General features: G+C 43.0%; 1 protein-coding gene across 2 annotated transcripts; it reads left to right on the top strand.

Annotated features, from left to right (window-relative positions):
- On the top strand, nt 1-27,638 carry C1H21orf62 (chromosome 1 C21orf62 homolog). 2 transcript variants are annotated; one of them, XM_050942914.1, is made up of 3 exons: nt 1-168; nt 19,369-19,513; nt 26,922-27,638. In XM_050942914.1, exon 3 carries the CDS (start codon nt 26,964-26,966, stop codon nt 27,636-27,638), a length of 675 nt encoding a protein of 224 aa, XP_050798871.1. In that variant the 5' UTR covers nt 1-168; nt 19,369-19,513; nt 26,922-26,963. The 2 variants fall into 2 exon arrangements, with proteins under 2 accessions (XP_050798871.1, XP_050798870.1); XM_050942913.1 differs by lacking the exon at nt 19,369-19,513.

The following is a 27,638-nucleotide window of genomic DNA, read 5'->3' as shown; positions in this document are numbered from 1 at the left end:
TGTTGGCCTCTAGAAAACATAAAAGAACAGCAAGTGCAAGACCACACATTCCACCCTGCCTTGTAGATTAACCAGCCTGTCAAACAAGAGCAAAGCATCAGTAGGTAGATAAGGTCTATAAAGTGGACAGCCACACAGTGAAGAGCCTCACAGACTAAACCTAGAAACGTAAGTACTTGTCTTTGTTTCATCTTTTTTAAAAACATGCACTGCTGTGATTAAAGGAGTGGCATTTAGTATCTTCTGCTTTTTTGCAACAGGCAATTTCTCTTATAGCACAATTATTTCCCTGCCATTAACTCTCTTCAGACTGAAAGTTGGTATTTCAAATACGCAGTTTTGTTTTCACAGTGAATTGATAGCAAATGCCTTAAGACAGGAGGCTTGTCTTCTATGTGCATATACAGTTAACTGTACATTTTTGGCTCACTAGAGATACTAAAGTAAACAAATAATAAATCTATAAGTATCAGTGCTAAGGAATGATTTTACTATGGAAATAGTTAGCCCAATCTGGCAAACTCTGTCTTTACACAAGTAGTTCCATTAAAGTCAATATGATTAACTCAGTGTGAGTAATGCCAGAATAGAAGAGTAAGAATTGGGTCCACTGTGTGTAATTTTCTATGACTAAAGCTGCCTTTTGAAAAGGAGTGAAATAGGAGGATCAGGAAAGCAGCACTGATGAACTGTGTTTGTTCCTTGATTAAACTTGTAAATTCAGAATCATGCTAGTTATATATTACACAATAAATGAGAAAAACATTCTGCTGCTATTTGGCTCTGAAATCCTAGTATCAGTGACAAAAATGTATAAATAGGAATGATAATTCAATAGTTGAAGACATGATGTGAACTATATATAGTTCTCCTTTCTAACTTCACTGTCAACTTAATCAGTGGTCATTGCTGTTTTTCATCTTCTTTTTCTTTTTCTTTTTCTTTTTTTAATATAGGCTTTGACCCAAAGAAAAGAATATAATAAAATACACTTTTTACACTTACTATATCTCTTTGGTCAATAGAATCTCCATTGTTTTTCCAGCCTTGGAAAATGTTTTCTGCTTAACTTAACCTCTGCCCAGGACATGTTAGAAAAGGCATAAAGAAATAAAAATTAACTGCATGCAAGCTTCTTGTCCTAGGACCTGATCCTGCATACACATATAAGTGGTGTGGTTGGGGGGTGGGGGGAAACTGATGGAATTTTTTGTTGCTGTAATAAAACGACTGTGCTGTTTAAAAGCTAGAATTAGCCCAATATGTTCTGTAGTCAAGAGCTTCATGAAACCCAGTGAAAATGAAAGAAATTACCAATAGAAACTAGTCATTTTGAAGTTTCAGCTTTTAGGTGCCCAGCCTGGGACACCTTAAAGGGCCTTGATATCAGAAAGTGCTGAAGCACGTACCCTCCGAACATCAACCCTCCCTTATTTTTTCCACCAACCACACTACCTACATCTGTAAAGTTACTCATGCACATTTATGATGTAAGATGTCTCATATTCAAGATGATACACAATGTCTTAGATTGGGCACCCAAAACTTGAAGTACCCAAAATCACTATCAGAGGGGTAGCCGTGTTAGTCTGGATCTGTAAAAAGCAACAGATAGTCCTGTGGCACTTTATAGACCAACAGATGTATTGGAGCATAAGCTTTCGTGGGTGAATACCCACTTCATCAGATGCATGTAATGGAAAGACGAGGTTAGTTCAATCAGGAAGGATGAGGCCCTCTTCTAGCAGTTGAGGTGTGAACACCAAGGGAGGAGAAACTGCTTTTGTAGTTGGCTAGCCATTCACAGTCTTTATTTAATCCTGAGCTGATAGTGTCAAATTTGCAAATGAACTGAAGCTCAGCAGTTTCTCTTTGAAGTCTGGTCCTGAAGTTTTTTTGCTGTAGGATGGCTACCTTAAAATCTGCTATTGTGTTGCCAGGAAGGTTGAAGTGTTCTCCTGCAGGTTTTTGTATATTGCCATTCCTAATATCTGACTTGTGTCCATTTATCATTTTACGAAGGGACTGTCCAGTTTGGCCAATGTACATAGCAGAAGGGCATTGCTGGCACATGATGGCATATATTACATTGGTGGACATGCAGGTGGATGAACCTGTGATGTTGTAGCTGATCTGGTTAGGTCCTGTGATGGTGTTGCTGGCGTAGATATGTGGACAGAGTTGGCATTGAGGTTTGTTGCATGGATTGGTTCCTGAGTTAGAGTTACTATGGTGCGGTGTGTGGTTGCTGGTGAGAATATGCTTAATGTTGGTGCGTTGTCTGTGGGCAAAGACTGGCCTGCCTCCCAAGGTTTGTGAAAGCGAGGGATCATTGTCCAGGATGGGTTGCAGATGTGTTGGAGAGGTTTAAGCTGAGGACTGTAGGTGATGGCCAGTGGAGTTCTGTTGGTTTCTTTCTTTGGCTTGTCTTGCAGCAGGAGGCTTCTGGGTACACATCTGCCTCTGTTGATTTGTTTCCTTATTTCCTCATGTGGGTATCGTAGTTTTGAGAATGCTTGGTGAAGATCTTGTAGGTGTTGGTCTCTGTCTGAGGGGTTGGAGCAAATGCGGTTGTACCTCAGTGCTTAGCTGTAGACGATGGATCATGTGGTGTGTCCGGGATGGAAGCTGGAGGCATGAAGGTAGTCATCTGGGACCTCCCCAGATTGCCATGAGTTTGCAAAGATAATGGCCAATGGCTCTGCAATCACATTCGCCAACTCCTTTAGCACCCTGGGATGCAGCGCATCCGGCCCCATGGACTTGTGCTTGTCCAGCTTTTCTAAATAGTCCTGAATCACTTCTTTCTCCACAGAGGGCTGGTTACAATTATTCTTGTTCCCCCGGGTTTGTTTTTTTATATTAATTTGCCTCACTTAATTTTAAACATCATAGCCCCAAGTCTCTGAAAATGTTTTCTTCCAATATCTACAAAAGCATCTAGTGGGAGTGACAGGCTGCTATGATACCACATGCTTGACTAAACAAAACACTAACAGTGTCAGTGACTGAACCAGTGGCATTCACTAGCTTGCTATTTCAAAAGAATGCTAATTTGCATCCTTCACATGCCCAGGCCTGAACAAGAATACTTATTCTGTGGTATCTAAGGCCCCAATCCTGCAAACACTTAATCACACATACTTTTACTTGCTTGAATAGTCCTATTGGATTCCATGGGGCTACTTACATGAGTAAAGTTATGCGCTTGCATGAGTGTTTGCAGAATCTGAGTATAAGGTTACAGTTTTACATAGTTTGTCTTCAAAAGAAAAATTATTTAACCTATGAACAAGTCTGTGTCCTTATATCCAGCAGCATTCCTGCTACAACTGTTTGGCTGCTCCGCTTAGAGATAGCAGCCTTAACTTCCCCAGTGCAAGATATTTTAAATATAATTTTCAGTTTAATAACAATAATAGCAGGTCATATTGTGGTCTTGAACCTGCAGCCTCAAAATCTTTAGAACGTCAGCTTTAATCATTTGGTTATGAACCAGAGGCTATTAGTGTTGGGGGTTTTCTATATTTATCTGCTGTCTAACTAAATACATACATAAACTGACTAAACAAAAAACCTCATAAGTCCTGTTCTGCCATCATCCTCCACAGTGAACCAACTATAGATTCTCTTACAGTAAACTGGACATTCTGGGCCAAACCCAGGACTTCTACTGCCTCCGCAGCATGGATCCCACGATGGCTTCATGGTAAGGCCAGGTATCCAGGGCTGGTGCAAGGAAGTTTCACGCCCTAGGTGAAACTTCCACCTTGCACCCCACACACAGCTAACCCCGCCCTCCCCATGGCAGCTAACTCAGCCCCCGACCCAGGGAGTCCCCCTCGCAGCAACTACCCCCCCACTGCAGTAGGTAACCCCTCTCCCCCCTCGTCCCCCCACAGCAACTAATTCCACCCAGGGAGACTTCCCCTCCCCCCCGCCACAGCAGCTAACCCTGCCTGGGGAGACTTCCCCCCTCTCTCCCCCCCCCAACCACGGCAGCTAACTCTGCCTGGGTAGCCCACCCCAGCTCACCTCAGCTCCACCTCCTCCACTGAGCACGCCAGCGCTGCTCTAATTCTCCTCCTCTCCCAGGCTTGTGGCGCTGATTGGAGGAGACTTAGAGCTGGGCTGTGTGCTCAGCGGAGGAGGCAGAGTGGAGGTAAGCTGGGGTGGGGAGCTGTTCCCCTGTGCGCCCCCCCCGTTACTGCGGGCAGCCCTCCCCGCGCATCCCCCCACACAGCTCACCTCCACTCCACCTCCTCACCTGAAGGGACTTTTAGGCGCCCCAACCACTAGGCGCCCTAGGCGGCCGCCTAGTTTGCCTAAATGGTTGCACTGGCCCTGCAGGTATCTCATCTGATATGAAGGCTTATAAAGGGCCTGACTCTCATCTACAGTAAGGCCCCTTTACACCATTATGCAATGGAAATATAATTTACACTTGTTCTGAGGTTTCCTGACACTGCCAGGTTGGATTTAGTGTTCTTATCATTAAGAACATAATTTGTAATCCCACTGAATTCAATGAAGTTACTCATGTCCTTAATGTTAAGCACATGAATAAGTCATTGGAGATGTGGTTTCACAGAGTTAGAGGTTAGGACTAAAGTAATGTTGAGAAAATTTGATAGATTTTCATGTAAATATTAAGATAATCTTTATGCTGTGTATAGTGGGAAGAGGAGGGTGTCATTCTTGTTTCAAAGGCCAGAAAGATGTACATTAAAAACTTTGAGGTAGTTACAATTTGAACATAAACACAACCGTCTTAAGGAAATCCCAAGTGTTCTTTTAAATCACTTTTCTCGAGACAGTCAGTATTACATATAAAAATAAAAATATACAAAGTTGAACACAAGTCTGGATCTCTCTTTGCTCACTAAGGCTAACTAATTCAAGTGCTAAAAAAGTTTGCTTTTTCCCCTTTCTTCTGCTTCCGTCTTGCGATTTCTATGTGAGAAGGTTAGAAACTTCATAACTTTTCTTGTGAAGATATATTTAAACAATACAAAGCAGTGATCCTCAGCCTGTGCCTTTTGAGCCTTTTCAGAGTTCTAAATGTGGCTCTTCTGCTGTGCACGTGTCTGAAGGGTTCTCTGCATGCTCTGTCTGAACCCTGTCAGAAAGCATGGAGTTGTGATTAATAATTCTCCCTGTCTACCTCATGTGTGTGTATTGCTCTATCTGGCATAAAGCTGCTGTGGAGTCAGACCCAATACCTGTGTGAATGCAAAATCTTTAGTGTGAGAGGGAGGGATAGTTATTTTTTAAATAGCATGGCCCGATTTAAGCCAACAAAACCAAAGGAAAATTATGTAGTGATGGCAGCTAGTCCACCCTTTCTGTAGTGCTTACCTACTTATTGCAGCACATGAATTGTGAAATACAGCACATAGTTCTGACATCCTGTAATACCTATGAATAAGAGGAGAGATGGGCAGTCTTCATAGAGTTCTAATTCTAAATGTCTTTGTTTTTGTCCAACACCCTTAACAGTATTTTGATATAGGTCTAGGATTGGTTGGGATTTTTTTTGTTTTGTTTTGTGTTTTTGTTTTTTGTTTTTGGGGCTTTTTTAAATTCAATTTGTGTTCTTTAGCCAGGCTCACAAGACTCTATGGATTTAAGCTCCTCAGCGCTTGATACAGCACTTTCACATAGTCACATGTAAACACAAGCGATCAATGAAGATTTTTAATTAGTTTTTCTTCTGAATAGAGAATGAAAGAAAGCACCCTGTGAAGAAGTTAATTGTATAGTCATGAGGTTTCCACTGAATGAGATTAGCTTCCCTGAGACAGCAGCATTCTTACACAACACCCACAGACTATTGCTTTTTTGGTTTCCCTAATATACAGCAGATCTGCAATTAACTGAAAAATTACTGGGCATGAACAAAGCAAATTCAAGCATTTAAAATAAGAAACAATAAATAAATAAAAATACCCCCACCCCCAAATTCCCTTTATTACCAGAAGCTGGTAAGAAAAGAGAAAAAAAATCATCTGGCAACGAAGCTTTTTGGACAGCGTGCTTTAAAACGCTGAAAAACTGGCATAATATTAAAAATGTTTGGTTGAAACAATCAAAGCTGAATCATTCTGGTGGTCAGTTTATGACCAATATGACTTTCGGCTAGCTTTTCTTTTCTTAAAAAAAAAAAAAGCCAAATTTAGATAATTTAAAATTGTCTGTTCAGGATCAAATCCTCTGCTAACATATGCATGCCAAACTCTCTTGAAGTCAGTGGCATTGTTCCTGCTTATGGCAGTGATTAATATTACCTGTTGGATTGTTTCCATCTGAAAGCAAAAATTCTGCAGCTGAGGGCACAGCTTCTTTGCTACCTTGTATAATTGAATGGCCACATCATTGGAACAGGTACAGGGGTGAAAGGTAGTTAGGTTTCAAAACCATAAGTAACTTAAAGGACTTAGCAGTACGTGGAGTTCTGAGTGGGCATGGCTCAACCGGAAGAGGTATGGCCTCAACAGGAAGAGGCGGGGCCTTTCAAGATTTAAAGGCCCTGGGGCTCCGGAGCGATTTAAAGGGCCAGAGGCTCTGGCCGCTGCAGGAAGCTCTGGGCCCTTTAAAGCGCTGCCGGAGCTTGAGCGGCACTTTAAAGGGCCCAGGGCTCCCCGCAGCAGCTGGAGCCCTGGGCCCTTTAAATCACCACCAGAGAAGTCAGTCCAGTCCAGCTTACTTTCACCTCTGAGCAGGTAGCAGACGTGCTACCCCACTCCTTTAAAGCTGGCACATAAAGGATTGAGGAACTCTAGGGGAAAGTGCTGAGTTACATCTTTCCTCACGTTCTTGTGAGGAAAGAACAATACACTCCTTAGCAGTGAGAATGTATTGATTTGATCTGAATTGAAGTAACAGTGAGTCAGCATCTGGAGCAAGACTCTTCAAAAGAGAAACAAGTTAAATCCAACACAGTAACTGGTTCTTTATGTTTCTTACTTATCTTCTTTTATGCTCTGTCAGCAGGCATGTCTAGGCACAGGGAAAAAACTGGCCCAGAGACCCAATTCTGTGTTCTGAGTATACTTTTCACTATGCTCTATTATAACATTGGTTTATAAAATCTGAAAGAGAATTGTATTTTTTTTATGTGATACCCAATACATCACAAGTTCTAGTAGCATTAGATATCCTTCAGCAGGATGGTTGACCATGATTCTGGTCTTAGATAGACAAACATACACTCTGTTTCTTGTTCAGCTTTCTTATATCAGAAATGTAATTTGTTCATTCTCTCAAAATCTAGTTTTTCAGTCTTCTTGGACGGAAAACTATTGGGTGACCTGCATACCATTCGGTAATCTAATTCCTGCACTGACCTTGATAATCACCTTGAAAGTTTCTAAATTTACAAACTTCTCTACTGGTTCAGCTGCCTCTTGTGCTAGACATTTTTCAGTTTTAATGTATAATTGAAGGAAATGACACAAATGTAAATGTTAAGTTAGTCAGCCAAATATGTAACCTGCACTATTTGTCTTGCTTAATAGTTTGCAAAGTTCATTCATGTGTACTAATTTTTTGAGGGGTGGGAGGTGGTTAGGTTTCAAAACCATACCCACAAGTCATTTCTTATAACTTGCAACAGAATGGAGGCAAAAACATTAGGGAGGAAATGGATATTACTAACATCTCACAAGCAACAATGAGAAACAATATAAAATATATTTTAAAATTACACTTCTAAATTGTGGTGGAGGAAGCAGAAGAGGTAGTTGGTTTCTAAATACAAAAAATAACTTGTAAATAGAGTGCCCTGATGTCAGGCCTGCCCTCTTGTCGTCCATCTGTGTGCTGAATGATTGTATCATAATGTGCACACAAGAGGACAGAATGAAGTTTGCATGAGCTTTGCAACCTTAAAAACATATTTTAATGTAATTTGTTATAACACCATTTCCTAGGTTTTGGGGAAGGAGGAATTATGGAGGGGCGTGTGTGATTTTTTGTTTAAGAAAAAGGAACAGATTCTACTGTGTGCACCTGTAACAGTCCCCCTGCCCCCTCACGAGTCACCAGAAAGGTTGGATCCACAGACTTTCAACACTGTAGCACAGACTGCCACTACCTGAGCTACCCAGCTCCTGCCCCAGGGGTTGCTCTCAGCGGGAGAGACTGGCTATTGGCACCAAGGAGTGGCTGAGAGGAGCCCTGGCCCCATCTCTTTCTCTCTTTCCCCTCCACAACTAAATGTTGGGGAAGTTCCTATCCCATGTGGTGCTTTGGAGTGTGTGTATGCATGTGAATGGGCCACTGAGAGCATAGGCTGGGTTTGGAGATTAATGTGGGACACTCAGCCTGGCTGTCTCTTCTCACTCCCGCTCCAGCAGCAGCATGAGCCTGGCCTCACAATGTTCAGTGATTTTGGCAGGCTGTCCAAATATTCCTGAGGAACACAAGCGAGAGAATGGGAATGTGGTTTTTTAACATGTCATAGCTGAGCCAAATCATAACTGAATTTCATGGAGCCAAAAAGAAAAGACATTCCCCCTGCCAAATATCAAAGGCCTTCTGCGTACAATGGAGTTGTGAGAATTTATCAAAGAAAAGATCACAAGAATCTTTTATAATTGAAAATGTTATGCAACCTAAATTTAGGGTTTGCTACCAGATCCTCCAATAGAACTTTAACAGTGTTCTCTTAAGATACAAATATAATGCAACACCAGGGAAATGAAATTTTAAAAATTACATTGTTGCAATATTATGGACGATATTTCATATACACAAAAGATGGATACATTTAAGTTGTAGTTGTGCTGATCCTATGCTGGTGCAAATTAGCACAGCTCCATTGAACCTATACTGATTTTAGCTCAAGAACTGGCCCATAGTTCTCACAACAGCTGTGGCTCAGATACTTTGCATATAGTGGTCTAAATGTTCAAAATTGGCATCTGCTTTGCACCCCCAGTTTTTGATGTCAGTTGCTATCATTTGGATATCTAAGTACATGACTGTACCTGGTGTTCCTTATGAAACTTTACAATCTCTGAAAACATCTGCTCAGTGTACAGTAGCAGTCAAAAAAGCTAACAGAATGTTAGGAACCATTAGGAAAGGGATAGCTAATAAGACAGAAAAATATCATAAAACCACTTTATAAATCCATTCCATGTCCATGCTTTGAATACTGCATTCAGTTCTGGTCACTCCATCTCAAAAATATATATTAGAATTGGAAAAAGTACAGAGAAGGGTAACAAAAGTGATTAAGAATATGGAACAGCTTCCATATGAGAGGAGATAAAAAAGACTGAGACTTTTCAGCTTGGAAAAGAGACAACTAAGAGGGGATATGATAGAGATGTATAAAATTGTGAATGGCATGGATAAAGTGAATAAGGAGTGTTATTTGCCTCTTCACTTAACAGAACAACCAGGGCTCACCTAATGAAATCAATAGGCAGCAGGTTTAAAACAAACATAAGTACTTTTTCACACAGTGCACAGTCAACCTGCACAGTCTGGAATGACAAGCAGCGGCTGCAGAACTTTTGGATGTGCAAAGCTATCTTCCTGGAACTGTGTGCGAAGTTCGCACCAGCACTGCGGCACAGGGACACCAAAATGAGAGCTGTCCCCTCAGTGAGAAGCATGTGGTGATTGCTGTGTGGAAGCTGACAATTCCAGACTGCTATCAGTCACTCGCGAATCAGTTTGCAGACGGGAAGTCCACCGTGGGAATTGCATTTATGCAAGTGTGCAGGGCCACGAGTCACATCCTGCTACAAAGGACTGTGACTCTTGAAAATGTTTGTGAAATAGTGGATGGCTTTGCGGCAATGGGATTCCCTAACTGTGGTGGGGCAATTGATGGCACGGATATCCCTATTTTGGCCCTGGACCATCTTGTGATGGAGTACATTGACAAAAAGGAGTACTTCTCTACGGTATTGCAGGTGCTTGTGGATCACCAGGGTTGTTTCACTGACATCAACACAGGGTGGTCAGGGAAGGTGCATGACACACACATCTTCAGGAACACTGGCCTGTACAGAAAGCTGCAAAGAGGGACTTTCTTTCCACACCAGAAGGTTCCACTGAGGGATGTTGAAATGCCCATAGTTATCCTTGGAGAGCCAGCCTTACATGAGATACTCCCCTGCCCCCACTCCCCTGGTTCATGAAGCCTTACACAGGAAACCTGAACAGTGGCAAGGAGCGCTTCAACAACAGGCTGAGAAGGTGCAGAATGTCCATTGAATGTGCATTTGGCATATTAAAAGCACACTAGCTCTGTCTTTATGGCACGTTAAACCTAAATTAGGAAAATATTCCCACGGTCATAGCAACCTGCTGTGTGCTACATAATATTTGCGAGGCTAAGGGTGAAAAGTTTCCCCAGAGGTGGAGCGTGGAGGTGGATCGCCTAGCAGCTGATTTTGAGCAGCCTGATACAAGGGCTATAAGAGGGGCACAAGCGGGCACTATTTGAACCAGGGAGGCTTTGAGGCACCATTTTGACAATGAGCATCAGTAATGTGTCTTTCTATAAAGCATTCTGCCATGCTTTGTTAACTTGCTTCTTTGCATGATAATTTTGATGATTGCTTCCTGACCGTGATTTGCAGACTGTGAATGTGCCAGTTGCCACTGTGTATTAATTCCAGCAGCAACCACCATGTGTAGGAAACACATAAAGATTGATTATCTTTCAGAGAGTATTTTTTTTATTAAATATCAATAAACAACACACAGAAAACGCTTTCTGGAAAGGGACATAACATTGACAAGGGCACTTCCTCGACAGAGGCTCTCATAGCTGTGTGTAACTACAGCTGTCATTTTGGAAGGTGTCCAAAGGGGCAGAGTGAATGGGGTACTGTGACAGGCCAGGAAGATGCAAGGACTGTGTGGGAGGAGTTTGGGGAGGGCATGGCAAGCAGTTCTGTATGGGCTCCAGGAGAGAGGGGGAGGCAAGCATGCGTGTTCTGCCTGCAATGCTGTTAGGGACTTGAGCATCTCTATTTGCTCCTCCATCACTTTTATCATCCACTCCTGGCCCACTACAATTTGCTCATGCCCCTGCTTCCTCTCCTGACTAACTATTTTTAAATTTTCATTAATTGAGTCTCTCCATGCTTTGTGTTTTTGATCTGTGGCATGAGAGGATTGGAGCATCTCCCAAAACATGTCCTCCTTGCTCCTCCTGGGTCACTTCCTTATCTGGTGGAGGCACTCTGCTGATGTATAGGGGGTTCCCGTGAAGATCATACATGCAGAAGCATAAGAAACAATAAACAGAGGCATGATTCTTAGTGCACTCACAGCTTCAAATGATAATAGTAAAATACACCTCTTTCTCACTGTCCCTTGGAAGCACAGAGCTCAGCAAACACCCTACACATGGTAAGTTCAGCTCAGGAGTGGGAGGGGGCATTCAAGATGGGGCAAAGGATCTTGGTGGCTTTTTAAAGGGATCACTGCAAGTGAGTAGGGACAATATTGTAAATTCTGCCACCATTTTCCACATGCAGGGGTCATTGAAGCTGGTATCTCATTCCTTAGGGTAAGCAAGGATGCATCTCCTGCATGAGTGTGGCTTCAGACCTGGTCCTTATGCTGCTCGCCTGTGTGCTTCTTTGGTCCCTGTACAAATGATTGCCAGTTGGCACAGGAAAGTTTCCTACAATGGAGTGAGAAACAAAGCAGCTCTGCCAAGGAACCTCCGGAAGAGGATTGCCGAGTACCTCCAGGAAACTTTCCTAGAGATCTTTCTAGAGGATTCCCATGAAATCTCAATGTTCATTAACACACTGTTCTGCGGGGGCCCCACTGCATAGATGTGTAGCAGACACAAACACTGCTAGTCTTGTACATTTCTGTCCCTTAACCCACTTCTAGCATATAAAAAAGCAAAGGACAGCTCTACCTCATGTAACCAAGCAGCATCAACTCAAAACAAGCACTTACCAGAGCTTTCCTCTCCTGCATCATGAACGCCAGAGACAGAGTGCTGAGACTGGCTCCAACCTTCCAGGGTTGAGAAGAGGTCCTGGCTAACCACAGCTCAGGCCTGTTCCACCTCATCCTCAATTCCACTTTCTCGTCCACCACTTCACCCTCAGGGTTTTTTCCACAGACTGCTCTCTCCAGCCTCCATGAAGTATCCACGGGGCTCTTGGTGGAGGAAGTGGGGATGCACAGAGGATGGTTTCCAGCTCCCTATAGAAGTGGAAGGTCTTCAGAACAGCACCAGAGCAACAGTTTGACTCCCTTGTTTCTGGTACACCTGCGTCAGCTCCTTTATCTTCACACGGCACTGCTGTGTGTCCCATTCAGAACCTTTATCCAACATGCCATGAGAAATTTCACCATAGGTATCTAAGGTCCTACGTCTGGAGCAGAGCTGGGACTGCACAGCCTCTTCTCCCCACAGCACCAGCAGATCCAACAACTCAGGTGTACTATAAGCAGGAGAGTGTTTGCTGCATGGAGCCGCCATGGTCAGCTGGGAAGATGTGATGTGAGCTCTCCATGCCGAGCAAACAGGAAGTGGAATTTCAAAAATTCTCAGTCCTATAAAGGGGAGAAGGGGCGGTGTGATGGCGGGGGCTCAGGGACAAGGGGCAGTGTGAGGGTGGGACCTTGGGGGAGTGGATGGTGTGAGGGCCAGGCCTCAGGGGGCAGTGTGGGGCGGGGGGATGGGGCCACAGATCAGGGGCCTGTGGCCCCCACACTTTTAAGGTGCTTCCATCACTCCTGCTCTAAGGGGAAAGTGTCTAAGAGGTTTCAGGAGAGCGGTGGCACTTGTTCTGTGGTATAGATGGCCAGACTGAGGGATTCCAGAGCCCAAGAAAGGATGTCAGATATGAGGTCTGCACCTGGGAGTGCATCTGAGACACCCAGAGCTTGGAACAGTGACCAGTCAATACCCAGACCCAGGGACCTTAGAACCACATGTGATTCAGTAGTTAGATACAATCACAACAGACTGAAGTTCAATCAGAGAGGGGGATTGGCTCAGGCTCTGACAGTCACTGAAAGAGAGGCAACAGAAAACGAACAACAAAGGAAAAAAATAAGAAGAAATAGAAGAAGGAAAAATGCACAGAAAATAAAAAAAATAGATCAAAGACAGGGGAAAGAGAAAGGAAAAAGTGGGCAGAAATAAAATGAGGAATGGAAGCATTTTTCTGGGGCATGGTGCATAGGAACATGAAGGGTAGGAAAGGGGAGTGTGCAAGGTACCAGTCTAATGCAAGGTGAAGGCTCCAATATCAAATACTGATGCACCCCTGTTGTTCAGTAAAACTGTCTGGCCAAGAAAGAAGTAATACTGAAATGCTCCAGAATTTCATCTAATACCATTAGGCTGGGAAGTCATACAGAGTGGGATTCACTAAGTTATTTAGGTGCCTAACTCCCATGAAAGTTAACACCTACATACCTTTATGAATCCCACCCATCATAATCTCATATCATAATATGGGCCCCCTCAGGAATGAGGGGAAAGCTGCAGATTTCTGAGCAGGATAGTCTTCTCCACTCAACTCCCTACCGTCGTGGAGAAAAATATTAAGTGAAGGAGATAAATAGAACTAGGATCCAAATTGTTGGGTATGTGGAAGGAATTTGGAGTTGCATATTTGAAAGGTAGGAAATGGCTGTTCTACATTCACAAAAACCAAAATCCTGCCTCCAGCACCTAATGCAAGTGATGTAGCTGGACCCCTCTCTCACTCTTTGTCAGTCTTGTCTATTTAGACTGTAAGCTTGTCTAGGGGAGGGACAGTTTCTTATTATGTGTTTGCACAACCAGTTATCCAATAGAGCCCTCTGTTTGTTTGAGGGCCTCTGGACACTATTATAATGCAGTTAAATAATAAGAATACATAAATAATGGTTGGGATAAGATATATGGCCTTTGGTCACTGCAAAGCAGGATAGCCTCACCCCAGTCAGATATATGCAGATACTTTCATTAAATTCAATAGCTGCGGCATTAGGCCGAGACACTGTGAAAACCTTGCTACTGTGTATACGTGTGTTCTTCCAGTGCTGTGCACAGTGTTAATCCATACACTGTAAAATCAGAGTTAATGATATAACCTGTAAGCAGGCCTCTCCATACCCCCCACGCAAAGATTAGTTCAAGCAGGAATTCCTGTTAGGAATAATTTCTGTAAAGCCTGTAGGGCAGGAGCTCTATGCAGATGAACATGCCCAGTCCACATCACACTCACTCTAGTTACAAAGTGCATGTAGAGCACTCTCTATATAGGTTTGGAGAGAGGCAAAATAGGGGTGAACAACTTCTACATCCCCATCCCACTGTTGACCACTGACTTCCTTTCAGGAGTCCATGGGCAGAGCCTGCCAGAATGTGATCCCAAGGATCTAGCAGTAGCCTGTAGCAATAATGCATAGTTCTGCCTCTAGACAGGGCCCTACAAATAGAGAATTACCTGTGCCCAGAAGAAAACAGCTGAATTCTTTAGGAATTTATACTTCATAATGTATGGGGGAGGGTTAAAGTATACCAAGAGTTGGGCATCTTGACCCAAATTAGATTGTATTTATCATTGGATGAGCTCTAGTTCAGAGGTAGGATCAGAAGACTTTAATCCCAATTCTGTTCCCACTGAATACCGGAGGCATAAATTAGACCAGCTCTAGAGACTACCCTGCCTGCCGTGCTTTCCTAGTGCAGGAGCCCAGAACAGCAGGGACATATTGTGCTCTGGTAAAAGGACAATGAGGATACTTAGGAGGCTAAATAAGAGGATATTGCAGTAATCAAAGTGGACTATAATAAGGGCCCAAATTAAAGATTTGGCTGGGAAAAGAAGATCTGGGAGTGAAAAGAAAAGGATGGCTGTTGAGGAGGTAGAAATAGCAGGATTTGGATATGGCTCGATGTATATGACTGGGAAAGGGAGGAGTCAAAAGTACCCCAAATCACAGGTTGGAGTGATGGGAAAGATGGTGGTGCTGTCAGCAGGGATAGAAAAGGGGCACATTAGGGAAGGTTTGGGAGGAAACATAAGGAGTTTCATTTTGGTCTTGTTAAGCTTCAGCTGATGACAAGACATCACATTGGAGAGAGAGGCTAAAATATGGGATTGAATGGAAGGAGAAGAAAGAGATTTGCAAGTCATTGTCCTAGAGATGAGAGTGCTATCTGATGAAACTGCCTAGAGACAGCGTGAGAATTGAGAAGAGCCCTGGGTATCCCTACAGGCAGTAGGAGAGGGGAGAAGGAGAACCTATTGAAAGAGATGCTGAAAGAGCCATCAGAGAAATAGGAGAACCAGGAGAGGACAGTATCTCAAAATCCCAGTGAGAATAAGATAGCAAAGCTGACTGACAGTGTCAAAAGTAGCAAAGATGTATGAATGTAGGATAACTTTTGAGATAGATAACTAAATACCGCCTTAGCACTTACATTTTACAGACTGTAATAGACAAGCTGTGCTGTAATGTCTTCACATAGTTCTCATTGCCCCAAGTCTTACTGAACTCTTGAAATAAGTAAACAGATTGACATAGGTGTCATTTGCAGGGTCTCCATATCCTTACGCCACATTTGAGTTTGGCATCTCAGAGGAAACTTTAAATAAGCACACTTTCTTTTTCCTGCCGCATGCCAGACTATGGCACTACTAATTTCCCCAGAGCTCCTGAACCTCTTTTGGTTTCCATCTGATGATTCCTTTTCACTCACTGGAAGGTGAGCGTTGTTTAAATTACAGCTTGATGTCTTCTGTGCAGTGATGGGCAATCTGCAGCCTGTGGGCTGCACACGGCCCATCAGGGTAATCTGCTGGCGAGCCGCCAGACAGTTTGTTCACATTTGCATGGCTTCCCACAGCTCCCAGTGGCCACAGTTCACCATTCCTGGCCAATGAGAGCTGCAGGAAGTGGCAGTCAGCACATCCCTGAGGCCTGTGCCGCTTCCTGCAGCTTCAATTAGCCGGGAATGGCAAACTGCAGCCACTGGCAACTGCAGGTGGCCATGCAAATGTAAACAAACTGTCTGGCGGCTCACCAGCAGATTACCCTGCGGGCCACAGGTTGCCCACCACTGCTTCTGTGGCTTATCAGTTCTGTGACTGGTAAGCATGCAGCTAGCTGTAAGTAAATGGGCTCCAGAGCTCTGGAGAACAGTAAGGGCAATCCAACTAATCACAGGAAACTGGAAGAGGGAAGTGATTTTATTTTGTAGGGATGGTGGATTCTATTGCCGGATAGGATGGTTGAATGAATGCTAAAAGGAAAGGGGTAATAATATCATGAAAGAGCGGTGATAAGAAGAGCACTTCCTGTTGGTGGAACCTAATTATTATTTCAGGCCTTGGCTTATTTCAGAAATTTGTAAATTTGATTAATTTCCCATTGCAATGGTAGTTCTGAGTGGCATAACTCAGAAGCTGTTTATAGCTGTCTTCTGTTCCTCTCCTTTTGTTCTGTTCACTGAATTTATTTCCACAAGGCACCATTTAAAAAAGATTCCATGGGGAAGGATGGGATGGGAAGGATGGGAGAAAGCAGACCTCAGTCTATATTATTTATACATTGGGGGATGGAGCTGGCAATAGTCTGACTTGTAAATGAAAAGAATCTTAGGCCATGTCTACATGTACAGCACTGTGGTGAAGATGCTCTATGCTGGTCTCCCATAGGCATAAAAAACCACCCCCGCAAGCAGTATAAGCTATGTCGGCAGGAGAAGCTCTCTCACCAACATAGCACTGTCCACATGAGCGCCTATATCAGTGTAACTTATGTTGCTCAGAGGGATGGAATATTCACATGCCTGAGGGACATAAGTTTTGCTGACATAGGTGGATGTGTAGACATAGCCTTACTTACATAGAGCATTAGATTTTCAAAGCACTGTAGAAAAGTTAACTAATTAAACTAGAACAGTTTAGAGACACTGTCAGTGCAATTGGGTAAAGGGTTTGCTCACACATTCAGCCCATCCCTTCACCAAGGTCTCTTTTTCTTTCTTTCTTTCTGAAATGACATAGCTGCTGGTTCATCTTTTGGACAGTCCATTTCTTTGCTGGGTGGGATAAATTTTGGTTCTGCAGAAGGCCATCCTGCATCCTGACACGGCTTAGAATTTTCCAATCCTAAGACTAAAACAGATTCTCACTGGAAGCAAAAGAATCCTACAGACACTTGGAGTACAGAACCTCTACATGTTCTGATCAGAAAGTATTTATCGGGCAAACAATTAATTAAAATAAATGATTGAACTAATTCTACATATCTGATATGAATATGTACTGATTTTCACCACTCCAAACAATTTTAAAGACTAAATATCAGGCATAAGTTTGGACAAATTTTACTGTCTGAAACTACTGGATCGAACAGTTATTTAAAAATGAAATCCATACCAGAGTCTTTCTTAGCTCAGGAATACACCCACGTTCCTCAGATAATGTGGACATACTTGGCTCCAGAATGAGCATGTGAGACTGGACAGTTTCTGTTTACTGACTTGTCGTGGAAGGATAGTGTTCAGTCCACTTGCCAAGCACCAGTTTGAAATTCAAGAAGTAATAGTTCTTTGAGCTCTACAGTCTTTCAATGTACAAATTGAAAGCTGAAAAAAACCTGTAGGTGGAATGCTCACAATTTCACACTTTTATGGCAATTGCTGATTTTCTGAAGGAAATATCACCTCTAATGGAAACAAATTGTACAGTGGCAGAGACTTTTAAATAGTCATGTATCATTAATATTTTACTGAGGAGTTCCCACAAGAAAATGTCCCTGTTAACCTGTGATAAACCCTTCTTCCAAATGTGCCTGGGCTACAAAGAGGAATGGACAGTCTATTCATTTTTTTATGTCCAAAGCACTGTCTCTTAACCATAGCCAAGGAAGGAAGGCAACAAATGTATATGAAACACATTTCACTGGAAATGTTTATACTTTGTTTCTGAAAATATAGGAGGTATATTGATAGTACAGTGGAGTGTTTAACGAAGTGTGATTTGAAATGGGATGTTGTGTATGACAGGCATTTCAGGGCGGGGACTCAAGTTCCTTCTCTGGGAAATTTTATTAAAGTATCTGACATTTAATGCAATCTTCTGAATTCCACAGACTACTCTCTAGAGTATTTTAAAGAGCCCCAGGGATAAATTGTCTCTATTAAGGTAATTAAGCAACATCTAGAGAGTGAGAAAGTGTGAGGAGGAGGGGTAGATTCCATAGCCCAGATTCTCTAGACCTAAAGCCACTTTGTGCCATGATGTAACCTTGGACACAATGGAGAATCCAGTCCCATTAGAGGACAGGAAATCACCCTAATCTTACCTTTAGTTTAGTGGTGGAATTTTAATAAGGAGCTTCTGAATGTCCCTGTGAGCCCTTTCCAGCACCTCCTGGCTTTTAAAAACTCTCTAAACATTAATCCAAACTAAGAGAGTCTCCCTGCAAAGCAGTAAGACTTATGTTTCAGGAAGGTATAACCCACCATGAGTCGTGGGAGATTATAAAAATTGTGTTAAAATGTTTTCCCCCTTTTTTAAATTTAAATTTGAAATTTCAATGAAGAATCTTGTAAAAACAAAAACAATACAAAAAAACAACCCTGAAATTGTTGGCCAGCTCTACATAGCTACACTTGTGATGACTAAACCAAATAGTTCAGAGATTTGGTTTGATTAAGCAGGAAAAGGTTTGTCTACTTAGTTGAAACCAAAAGATTCCCATCCATGCATACTCTTCAGACCCCTTGTGTCCTGTATCCCTTTCTCTCAGGCTCTTTTTCCTCACTTCACTTCTCCTTCTCCAGTCTTTTAGAACTCTATTGCCTTCCCCTTTGCAACCCCCTCCACTTTTTCTTCCCTACAGACTCCCAGTGCCTTCTGGGCCTCCCTGATGCCTCATGATCATATTCCAGTTTTTCAGCTCCTCCAGACTTTCCCAAGGGGGTCTCCCCTGCCTGTTGAGTTGTGACCCTTACCCTTCTAACAGCCCCTCCACAGCACTAATAATGATTCAAAAGATGTATCTAAGGATAGGAGCAATTAAGCTGCTGTGTTCAGGTGTTATCACTGTTTTCTAATTAATTTCCTACTTTTTCTTTCTTTCTTTTTTTTTCCAGAAAAGCTTGTTAAAAAAATCCGCCAAAACCTTTCTCAAACCCCCCAAAGTGTGCAGACAGCAGAGTAGTTTGAATAGGAGTTATGTAATGCACATGTCTTTGTAGATAATTGGAGGCTCAAATAGCAGTGCAGTGCAGGTGATTTTAATATTTTGTGGACACACTGTAACCTACAACAGATATTTCACTGCCTGCATACTGCTTGCCAAAAACACACCAAAAGTTAGCATGCATTACTTATTGCTATGATTGTTTCTGAGCTGCAGGGAACAAAAGAGGATAGCAAGTAGTTTTGGAGATAATGCTTCATTCAATACCAAGGTATAGAACACAGCTTGTGACTAAACTAACTGTGAAACAGAATTTTCCTGTGTTGGCTGCATGAGAGTAACAAAGGAAAGCAAAGCTCAGGTGAGTGCAAAAAATTAGCAGAGGAATAACTAGTTAGATCTGATTAGAATTTATCAAAAAAATGTTTTGCTTTTGTTTTTTGTCATGTCTATAAGCTTTCAGAACTTGGAAAAATCACTAAACTCCTATTGATTTTGTGTGGAGTTTGCAATTCAGGAGAAATGGTATGTTCCAGGCTCATATAGCACTTTAATTAAAACCTCTTTTATATAAATTCATAGTGCTGCTAACCTTATCTATGAATTTTGTTCACAAAATACTATCTTTAAAACAGATAGATGCAGATCATTCCTGGCAATGTGTGAGGGGAATATTACTGTATTTATGACACAATAGTGATACTGTAAATATTCTGATTTATTTTATCATAGCCTTAAGACAAAGAAAAATAAACAAAATGTGAAGGTATGGTAGTAGAATTATCATTGTAATGCATGCTTGGATTCTTAGATGTTTGAGGCCAACTTCATTGCTTGTGTAACTGCATAATATCAGGGGAGTTACAGCATGGTTGTACTTGACCTTTGAAGTTTAACATTAACTAAATGTTCAGGTGGCATTTCTGGTATGTTGTGAGAGATAATGCTGTGGAATTTGGATTAAATATTTAATTTCAACAAGAAGCTGTCTGTATCCTGAGTTCAAATGAAACATATTTTTCTAATTTTTAAAATAGTTGCTAGACATGAGGTGAGTATGAAATTAAATCCCTTTGGAGTGAGCTCCTTAGAGATTGGTCTAGAACACTCATCTTCCTCTTTTCATGGATGTGTAAATCCTGGGGCATAATTTCTGTAAATATACTGGTGTGTGACCAAACAGCAAAGAAATAAGTGGACTGAAATGTATCTCTTTTGTAAACTATAAATTTGGAATGTAATTGAGAGGACAATGAAGCCATTCTATCAAGATGCAATGATGTTAATAATTTTAAACATGCTCTTTGTTGGGTTGTCAGGAGGGACTGAATCCAGAATATCTAGATCCAAAGCATAGACTTCTACTATGTGAACAAAACCCATTAGCAGGGAGCTCTGAGGATCAGCCGCAGATTACTAATACAAAGGTAGTCTAATAAGCTACTAAATGCATTTTGAAATATTCTGTTAATATGGTGCTACACAAACTTTTGTATATTAAAAGACTCCATTGTTTAATTAAATTAGGATTGGATTCATACCCTGTGAATATTCATTAATTATATATTATTACTGTTAGTTTCTTGCAGGCCCCATTTTTTTAAATAATCAGCTTTTATTGTACTGTACTGGTTGATGCACTGGATATGTGCTCTAGAGGTGAGAGAACATTTAAACATTCTAAGGGCTAAATTCTTCCCTCGGATTCAAAGAAGATTCTGGCTGTCTTCAGTGGGAACCACACCCCTGGGCAGAATTTTGTCCTAATTGGTTCTACTGTATAGGATTTCAAATTAATAGGAAAACAATATTCCCACCCATGTATCTTATCTCTTATCTTGAGGCAGGATATTATGTAGTAATAGTAGTATTTACCATTAGTAGTACTGTAATATTTATCGTGTGCGGAAGGTATAAGAGACCAGGGAGACTAAGCCTCCCCAAACAAGATGCGGTGCACCTCTCTCTAAAGGCGCTACTGCTGGCCCACCGCCTTCAGAGTGCTGCCATCAAAAGGACATGTGGGCCATAGCCCCACCCGTGCTTCACTCCAAGGCCCTGCTCTCGCTTGTCCTCTTCCCCCATGGCCCTGCCCACACTTTGCCTCTTTCCCTCTGAGGACTCTAACCCTGCTCACACCTCTCCACCCCCTCCAAAGAATGGTGGGTGGGGGACATCTTGAGGGAGGGAGTGGTAAGGTGCAAGCAGTGGGTAGGGGGGTTTTGAGGGAGGGGTCAAAGAGGCATGAGCAGTGGTGGCCTCAGGGGAGGGGATGAAGAGGCACAAGAAGCGAGAAAGCGGGCCTCAGGGGCAGAAAGGAGGTAGCGGCAGATAGAGGAGCCTCAGGGGAGGGGGTGGAGAGGGGACGGGACCAACCAGGAGCAGGGCCTGGGGTGGAGTGTGGGTGAGGCCTTGGGGGACGAGGCCAAGCTGGGGCGGGCCTCAGGATGGAGCAGGGGATGGGGCCATAGTCCAGGCACCAGTGGCCTCCCCCACTGTTAGGGAGTTCCAGTGCCCAGCCTCCCCAAATGCAGGAGTCACACGCTGCCCGTGGTATTTATTATTTATACTCACTGTGGTAGGAACCAAAGGTCCCAGTCAAGATCAGGTACCATTGTACTACATACTCTAAAAACATGAGGCTGGGTGGCTGAAGATCAGGGTGTCCCTCTTAGCTCTTGTGGCCCTCCATCCAGTGCAACCAAGTGGAGCTTGAGCAGGATGAAGAATCTACTATATTGTCTGTAGCACACATGAAGGTTGTTAAACTGCTTTGCTTTGCTACTTTGCTTTGATGAAGTAGTATAAAGGAGGCAGAACATATCATTGAATCTGGCCAAAAAAATAAAAAGGAAAGTGATGAGAAAATAAAGATTTTTGCTATTATGCCTATTGGGGGGAGGGATAGCTCAGTGGTTTGAGCACTGGCCTGCTAAACCCAGGGTTGTGAGTTCAATCCTTGAGGGGGCCACCTAGGGCTCTGGGGCAAAAACCAGTACTTGGTCCTGCTAGTGGAGGCAGGGGGCTGGACTTGATGACCTTTCAAGGTCCCTTCCAGTTCTAGGAGGTAGGATATCTCCATTAATTTAATTTATAAGACAGTAATACAATTATAGAACTGTCTAGAAGCTAGGAGGAGAAAGAGAATGGGTGAAGTCAATGGCGACTGCATAGAGGGTCATAAATAAGAAGTGGAATCAGCTGTCTTTGGACACAGAAGAGAGAGGAGAAGATGGAGCTGTGAATTGTTGGTTTACAACAATACTTTTGGAAGGCCAGTGGACCATATAAAATGAGATTCTAAATCAGAGGCCCGGTCTACACTACGCGTTTATACTGAATTTAGCAGCATTAAACCAAATTAACCCTGTACCCATCCACACAACGAAGCCCTTTATATCGATATAAAGGGCTCTTAATACCGATATCTGTACTCCTCCCCGACAAGGGGAGGAGCGCTGAAATTGGTATTGCCATTTCGGATTAGGGTTAGTGTGGTCGCAATTCGACGGTACTGGCCTCCGGCCGCTATCCCACAGTGCACCATTGTGACCGCTCTGGACAGCAATCTGAACTTGGATGCACTGGCCAGGTAGACAGGAAAAGCCCCGCGAACTTCATTTCTTGTTTTCCAAGTGTGGAGCGCTGATCAGCACGGGTGGCCATGCAGTCCCAAATCCAAATCCAAATCCAAAAAGAGCTCCAGCCTGGACCGTACGGGAGATACTGGATCTGATCACTGTATGGGGAGACAAATCTGTTCTATCAGAGCTCTGTTCCACAACACGAAATGCCAAAGCATTAGAAAAAATCTCCAGGCTATGATAGACAGAGGTCACAGCAGGGACTTAACACAGTGCTGCGTGACAAGCATAACGGAAAGCCTAAGAATCAAATGGACGCTCATGGAGGGAGGGAGGGGGGACTGAGGACTTGAGCTATCCCACAGTTCCTGCAGTCTCCAAAAAGCATTTGCATTCTTGGCTGAGCTCTCAATGCATGAAGGATCAAAAAAATTGTCGCCAGTGGTTCAGGGTATATGTCGTCAATTTACACCCCCATCCCATGAAAGAAGAGGGAAAAAAATTGTTTCTCACCTCTTTTCAATGTCACCATATGTGTACTGGATGCTGCTGGTAGACGGGGTGCTGCAGCGCTAAACAGCAGCATCCCCTCCCCTCCCCTCTCCTCCCCGATGGTAGACAGTTCAATATGACTGATAGCCAACCTCATCATCATCCCGTGGGTGTTCCTGGCTGGCCTCGGTGAGGTCGGCTGGGGGCACCTGCGCAAAAATAAGCTTTGTCTCCTGGAGATTCAGTCCTGGCTGGAATACCATAGAAGCTGGAGGCTGAGCTCCTCTCCCCACTCCCCTTTCCTGTTTAATGGAGATTCTGTCTTGCCTGGACTATCATAGCAGCTGGAGGCTGCCTCCCCCTCATTTTATCTCACTAAAAAGTCAGTGTTTCTTATTCATGCATTCTTTATTACTTCATCATACAAATAGGGGGATAACTGCCATGGTAGCCCAGGAGGGGTGTGAGAGGAGGGAAGCAACAGGTGGGGTTGTTGCAGGGGTACCCCCTAGAATGGCATGCAGCTCATCATTTCTGCGGGATGTCTCGGGCTCTGACCCGGAGCGGCTGTGCTCTTTGGTTCTCTAGTAGATTTGCCCCATATTCTAGGCAGGACTGACTCTATTTTTAGACAAAACATAAAGAAAGGAATGACCTGGGGAGTCATTCCCATTTTTGTCCATGCGCCCCTGGCCAACCTCAGCGAGGCCAGCCAGAAGCACCCATGGCAGCAGCAGACAGTACAATAGGACTAGTAACCATCATCGCCAATTTCCAAAGCAGCAGATGGTGCAATAGGGATGGTAACCATCTCTGCTACCTTGCAAAGGCAAATGAATGCTGCTATGTAGCACTGCAGTACCACATCTGTCAGCAGCATCCAGTACACATACGGTGACAGTGAAAAAAGGCTAAACAGGCTCCATGGTTGCCATGCTATGGCATCTGCCAGGGCAATCCAGGGAAAAAGGGCGCAAAATGATTGTCTGCCGTTGCTTTCACGGAGGAAGGATTGAGTGACAACATTTACCCAGTATCACGCGTGACACTGTTTTTGCACCATCATGCATTGGGATCTCAACCCAGAATTCCAATGGGCAGGGGAGTCTGCGGGAACTATGGGATAGCTACCCACAGTGCAACGCTCCGGAAGTCAATGCTAGCCTTGGTACACGGACGCACACTGACGAATTAATGTGCTTAGTGTGGCCACGTGCACTAGACTTTATATAATCTGTTTCCAAATACTGGTTTCTGTAAAATCGGAATAATCCCGTAGTGTAGACATACCCAAACTGATTAGCTCACCTTAGTTTTCTGTCTTGAGTCTTCAGTGTTGAATTCACTATAGTGGTTTTACCAGTAATAAATGTGAAAGCTGCAGATCAATGCTGCGAACATATGATTAGTGTTTAGTGATTATCAAACATCATTGTATAAACTTATCTTACTCTACCTGTCTAAAGTTGAAGGGAGTGTAAGAAATAAGTTATAGTGTGCTCTCAAGTAATGAAAAAAGATAATTCTTTTGAAATAAAATGTAAACCTTGATAAGTAGTAAGACAGGAGTCATATCCATCTCAAAAGGTGCAGAAAGTCAGTCTTTCAGATTTTCAAGATTAAAGGAGTCACTGAAACTCTGTCTATTTGAAATGGAAGAGCAGAACATTAACTTAATGATCCTGAAAGTGAGACATTTTCCATGCCGTTGTCGTCATGAAAACATAGATGTGATGATAATTTAAGTCTCAGTATCAGGCTCTTTAGCAACTTTTCAGCATCGGGTTCTTTCACGAGCAATCTCCGTTCATCTTCTGCTTAAAAGTTATGCTCAGGAAAGGAGTTGTTGCATACTCGGTTGCATCATAATGGTGAAAAATTATGGAAGTAAAGTTAGTTGAATTCAGATTTATGGCAAATTTTAAAAGACCCTCTCCCTGCCTTGTTTACGCAGCCCAGTATCAACCAAGTGTGTTTTTAGCATATTTGGACTGGTTAAATCTAAATTGTGCAACAGGTTAGATTCTGAAAAAGCAAATAAGCTGGTAAAAGTATCTAAGAACAAATACAAAAGACTGATGGGCCTCGCCAGTTAGCAGACCGGAGCAGTCGATTATTGTGTTCTTGTGTTTTACTTACAAAATTGCAAGCTCTTCATTTTGGACAATGAACGCCTTTTTTATGTCTGAGGAATAATTATGCATATGAAGCAAATGTATATGATGTATATGTTTTGTGTTTTACTTCATAAAAGCTTCATGGCTTGTTCTAGTTTTACTCAGAAGAAAAAGTGGGTTTTTTTCAGGATGAGGGCAAATCACAACAGTCTGATTGTAAGATGCTGTCTGTATCTGATGTCTACACAGTACAGACACTCCATGCCCCTCCCAGTATGGGTATAAATAGCAGTGTAGACAGTGAGGCACCGCTCAGGTGAGTAGAGTAAAGACACACCAGAACATTAGAAATGTACTCACCACAGCTCTCTAACTTGCCTAATCAGTGCCTCCCTGATCTACATTGCTATTCTCAGCAGTGCATTATTCCCCTGCCTCCCACTGCTGGAGCCTTGCCCTGCTGCCCGAGTCTTTCACACTGCTAGAGCATTTCCCTGCCGCCTCCCCCCCGAAAGAGCCTTTTCCTGCTGCTGGTGGGTTGGGACACTACACTGCTAAAAATAGCAGTACGGATGGGAGAGACAATATGCGGGGGGGGAGGGTAGAGAGCTGTGTAGGGTATGTACCCTAAGGTTCTGTCATGTCCTTACTCATTTAAGCAGTGCCTCACTGCTGTTTATACCCATGCTGAGGGGCATGCAGTGTGTATAGTCTACACGCCGCCATACGTGTAGGCTATGGCCTGAGAGAAGAATGTTCATATTGGTTTGGTACTCAACCATAGCTCTGATGAGAGCTATAAAACAGTAAAGATTAAATGACTGAGATACAATTTGTTCTTTATAAACCTCCATGCCTTTATTATTTCTATTACAGAGGCTCCAATGAATGTAGGGACATTATTGTGCTAGGCACTGCACAAACACAGAGTAATAGACAGTCCCTGCCCCCAAAGAGTTCACAATCTAAGGGCTAGATTGTCACATCCCTTACTCAGCCATGCAGGGGAGTAAGAGAGGCAGTAAGACCCCACCTTTTACTTCCCTGCTCGGATTGCCCTCCACTGCAGCTAGTGTTGCGGGGGTTATTAGTACTCACTCAATATTCCTGGCAGCAAGCAAGTGCACTGGGAGGAGATGGATAGGAGCAAGGAGTAGGAGGAGCCCTATATCTTTGCCCTCACCTTTGTCAGCCAGAGTAACTGGCGAAGTGCACAGGGGGAAGCAAGCTGATCTATAAAAGTGAGTAAAACAATTTATTCCTCCTCCAGTGGAAGGGAACGGCTGGCAAGAAATCCAACTGAGTCACAGTTTGTTCTCTGACCTACATTGGGATCAGTGCAGCTATGTGCCGCTCCTGACCTGATGAAGTGCTCTGTGTGGCTTGAAAGCTTGTCTCTCTCACCAACAGAAATTAGTCCAATAAAAGATATCACCTCACCCATCTTGTCCCCTAACTTAGGGTAGATTGTAAAGTGGCAATTTAGCCCTGAATAGACAAGTCAGACAATGAGTGGGAGAAAGTATTAACAATTAAGTGAACCCTAGCATAATAAAGCTACTCTTATTCTCATTAGGTAATGGCAAGTGATAAGAATCACTGAGTAAAAGAAGACAAGATGCCGGGAAGTGTGATGTCAGTATCCTGCCATAAGCACCATTTCCTTTTGGTTGGCGTTCTTGGTTTCTGTCTTAACAGTTTTGTGAGAGGTCAGAAGAACAACACTCTGATTTTCACCAAGGAAAATACAATTCGCAACTGCAGCTGTTCTGCTGATATCCATGACTGTGACTACAGCTTGGCAAACCTCATGTGCAGTTGCAAAACCATCTTGCCTTATACAATTGAGAGAGCCAGCTACCACAGTGACCTAACAATTTGGTTCACAGATACAACTGTGCTTGGAATGCTGTTGAACTTTACAGTGGTGCACTACCTGAAGCTTTCGCTCTGTGGCCCCACTCCTCTACCAAGAGAATACCTGGCCATTTTGGGATTGCAAAAGCTGCAAATAAACAGTGAGGTTGAGGGCCAGTTTCTGGAGCAAAATTTAACAATCTACAATAGTGGTGACAATGAGATGAGAGACAAACTGAAGGTGCTACACAAAGACAGGCAAATGTTTTTGTATATTTCTGTCTTGGATACATCTCTTTTCAACAGGTATTCTTTACTGAAGTCCTACAGTGTGGAAAATGTCTCCAGCATTACAGACCACTTTCCAAGTCTCCCATATTCTGATATATTTTCAACTATTAATAACAAAAGCTATGTTGTAACATTCATTTACTGA

Source organism: Gopherus flavomarginatus, chromosome 1 (assembly GCF_025201925.1).
Source record: "Gopherus flavomarginatus isolate rGopFla2 chromosome 1, rGopFla2.mat.asm, whole genome shotgun sequence".
Classification (NCBI taxonomy): Eukaryota; Metazoa; Chordata; order Testudines; family Testudinidae; genus Gopherus; species Gopherus flavomarginatus.
This window is presented reverse-complemented; position numbering and strand designations above follow the sequence as displayed.

What these genes read in the sequence shown, in the direction of transcription:
- C1H21orf62 (XM_050942913.1), top strand. Translation starts at nt 26,964, where the DNA reads ATGCCGGGAAGTGTGATGTCAGTATCCTGCCATAAGCACCATTTCCTT.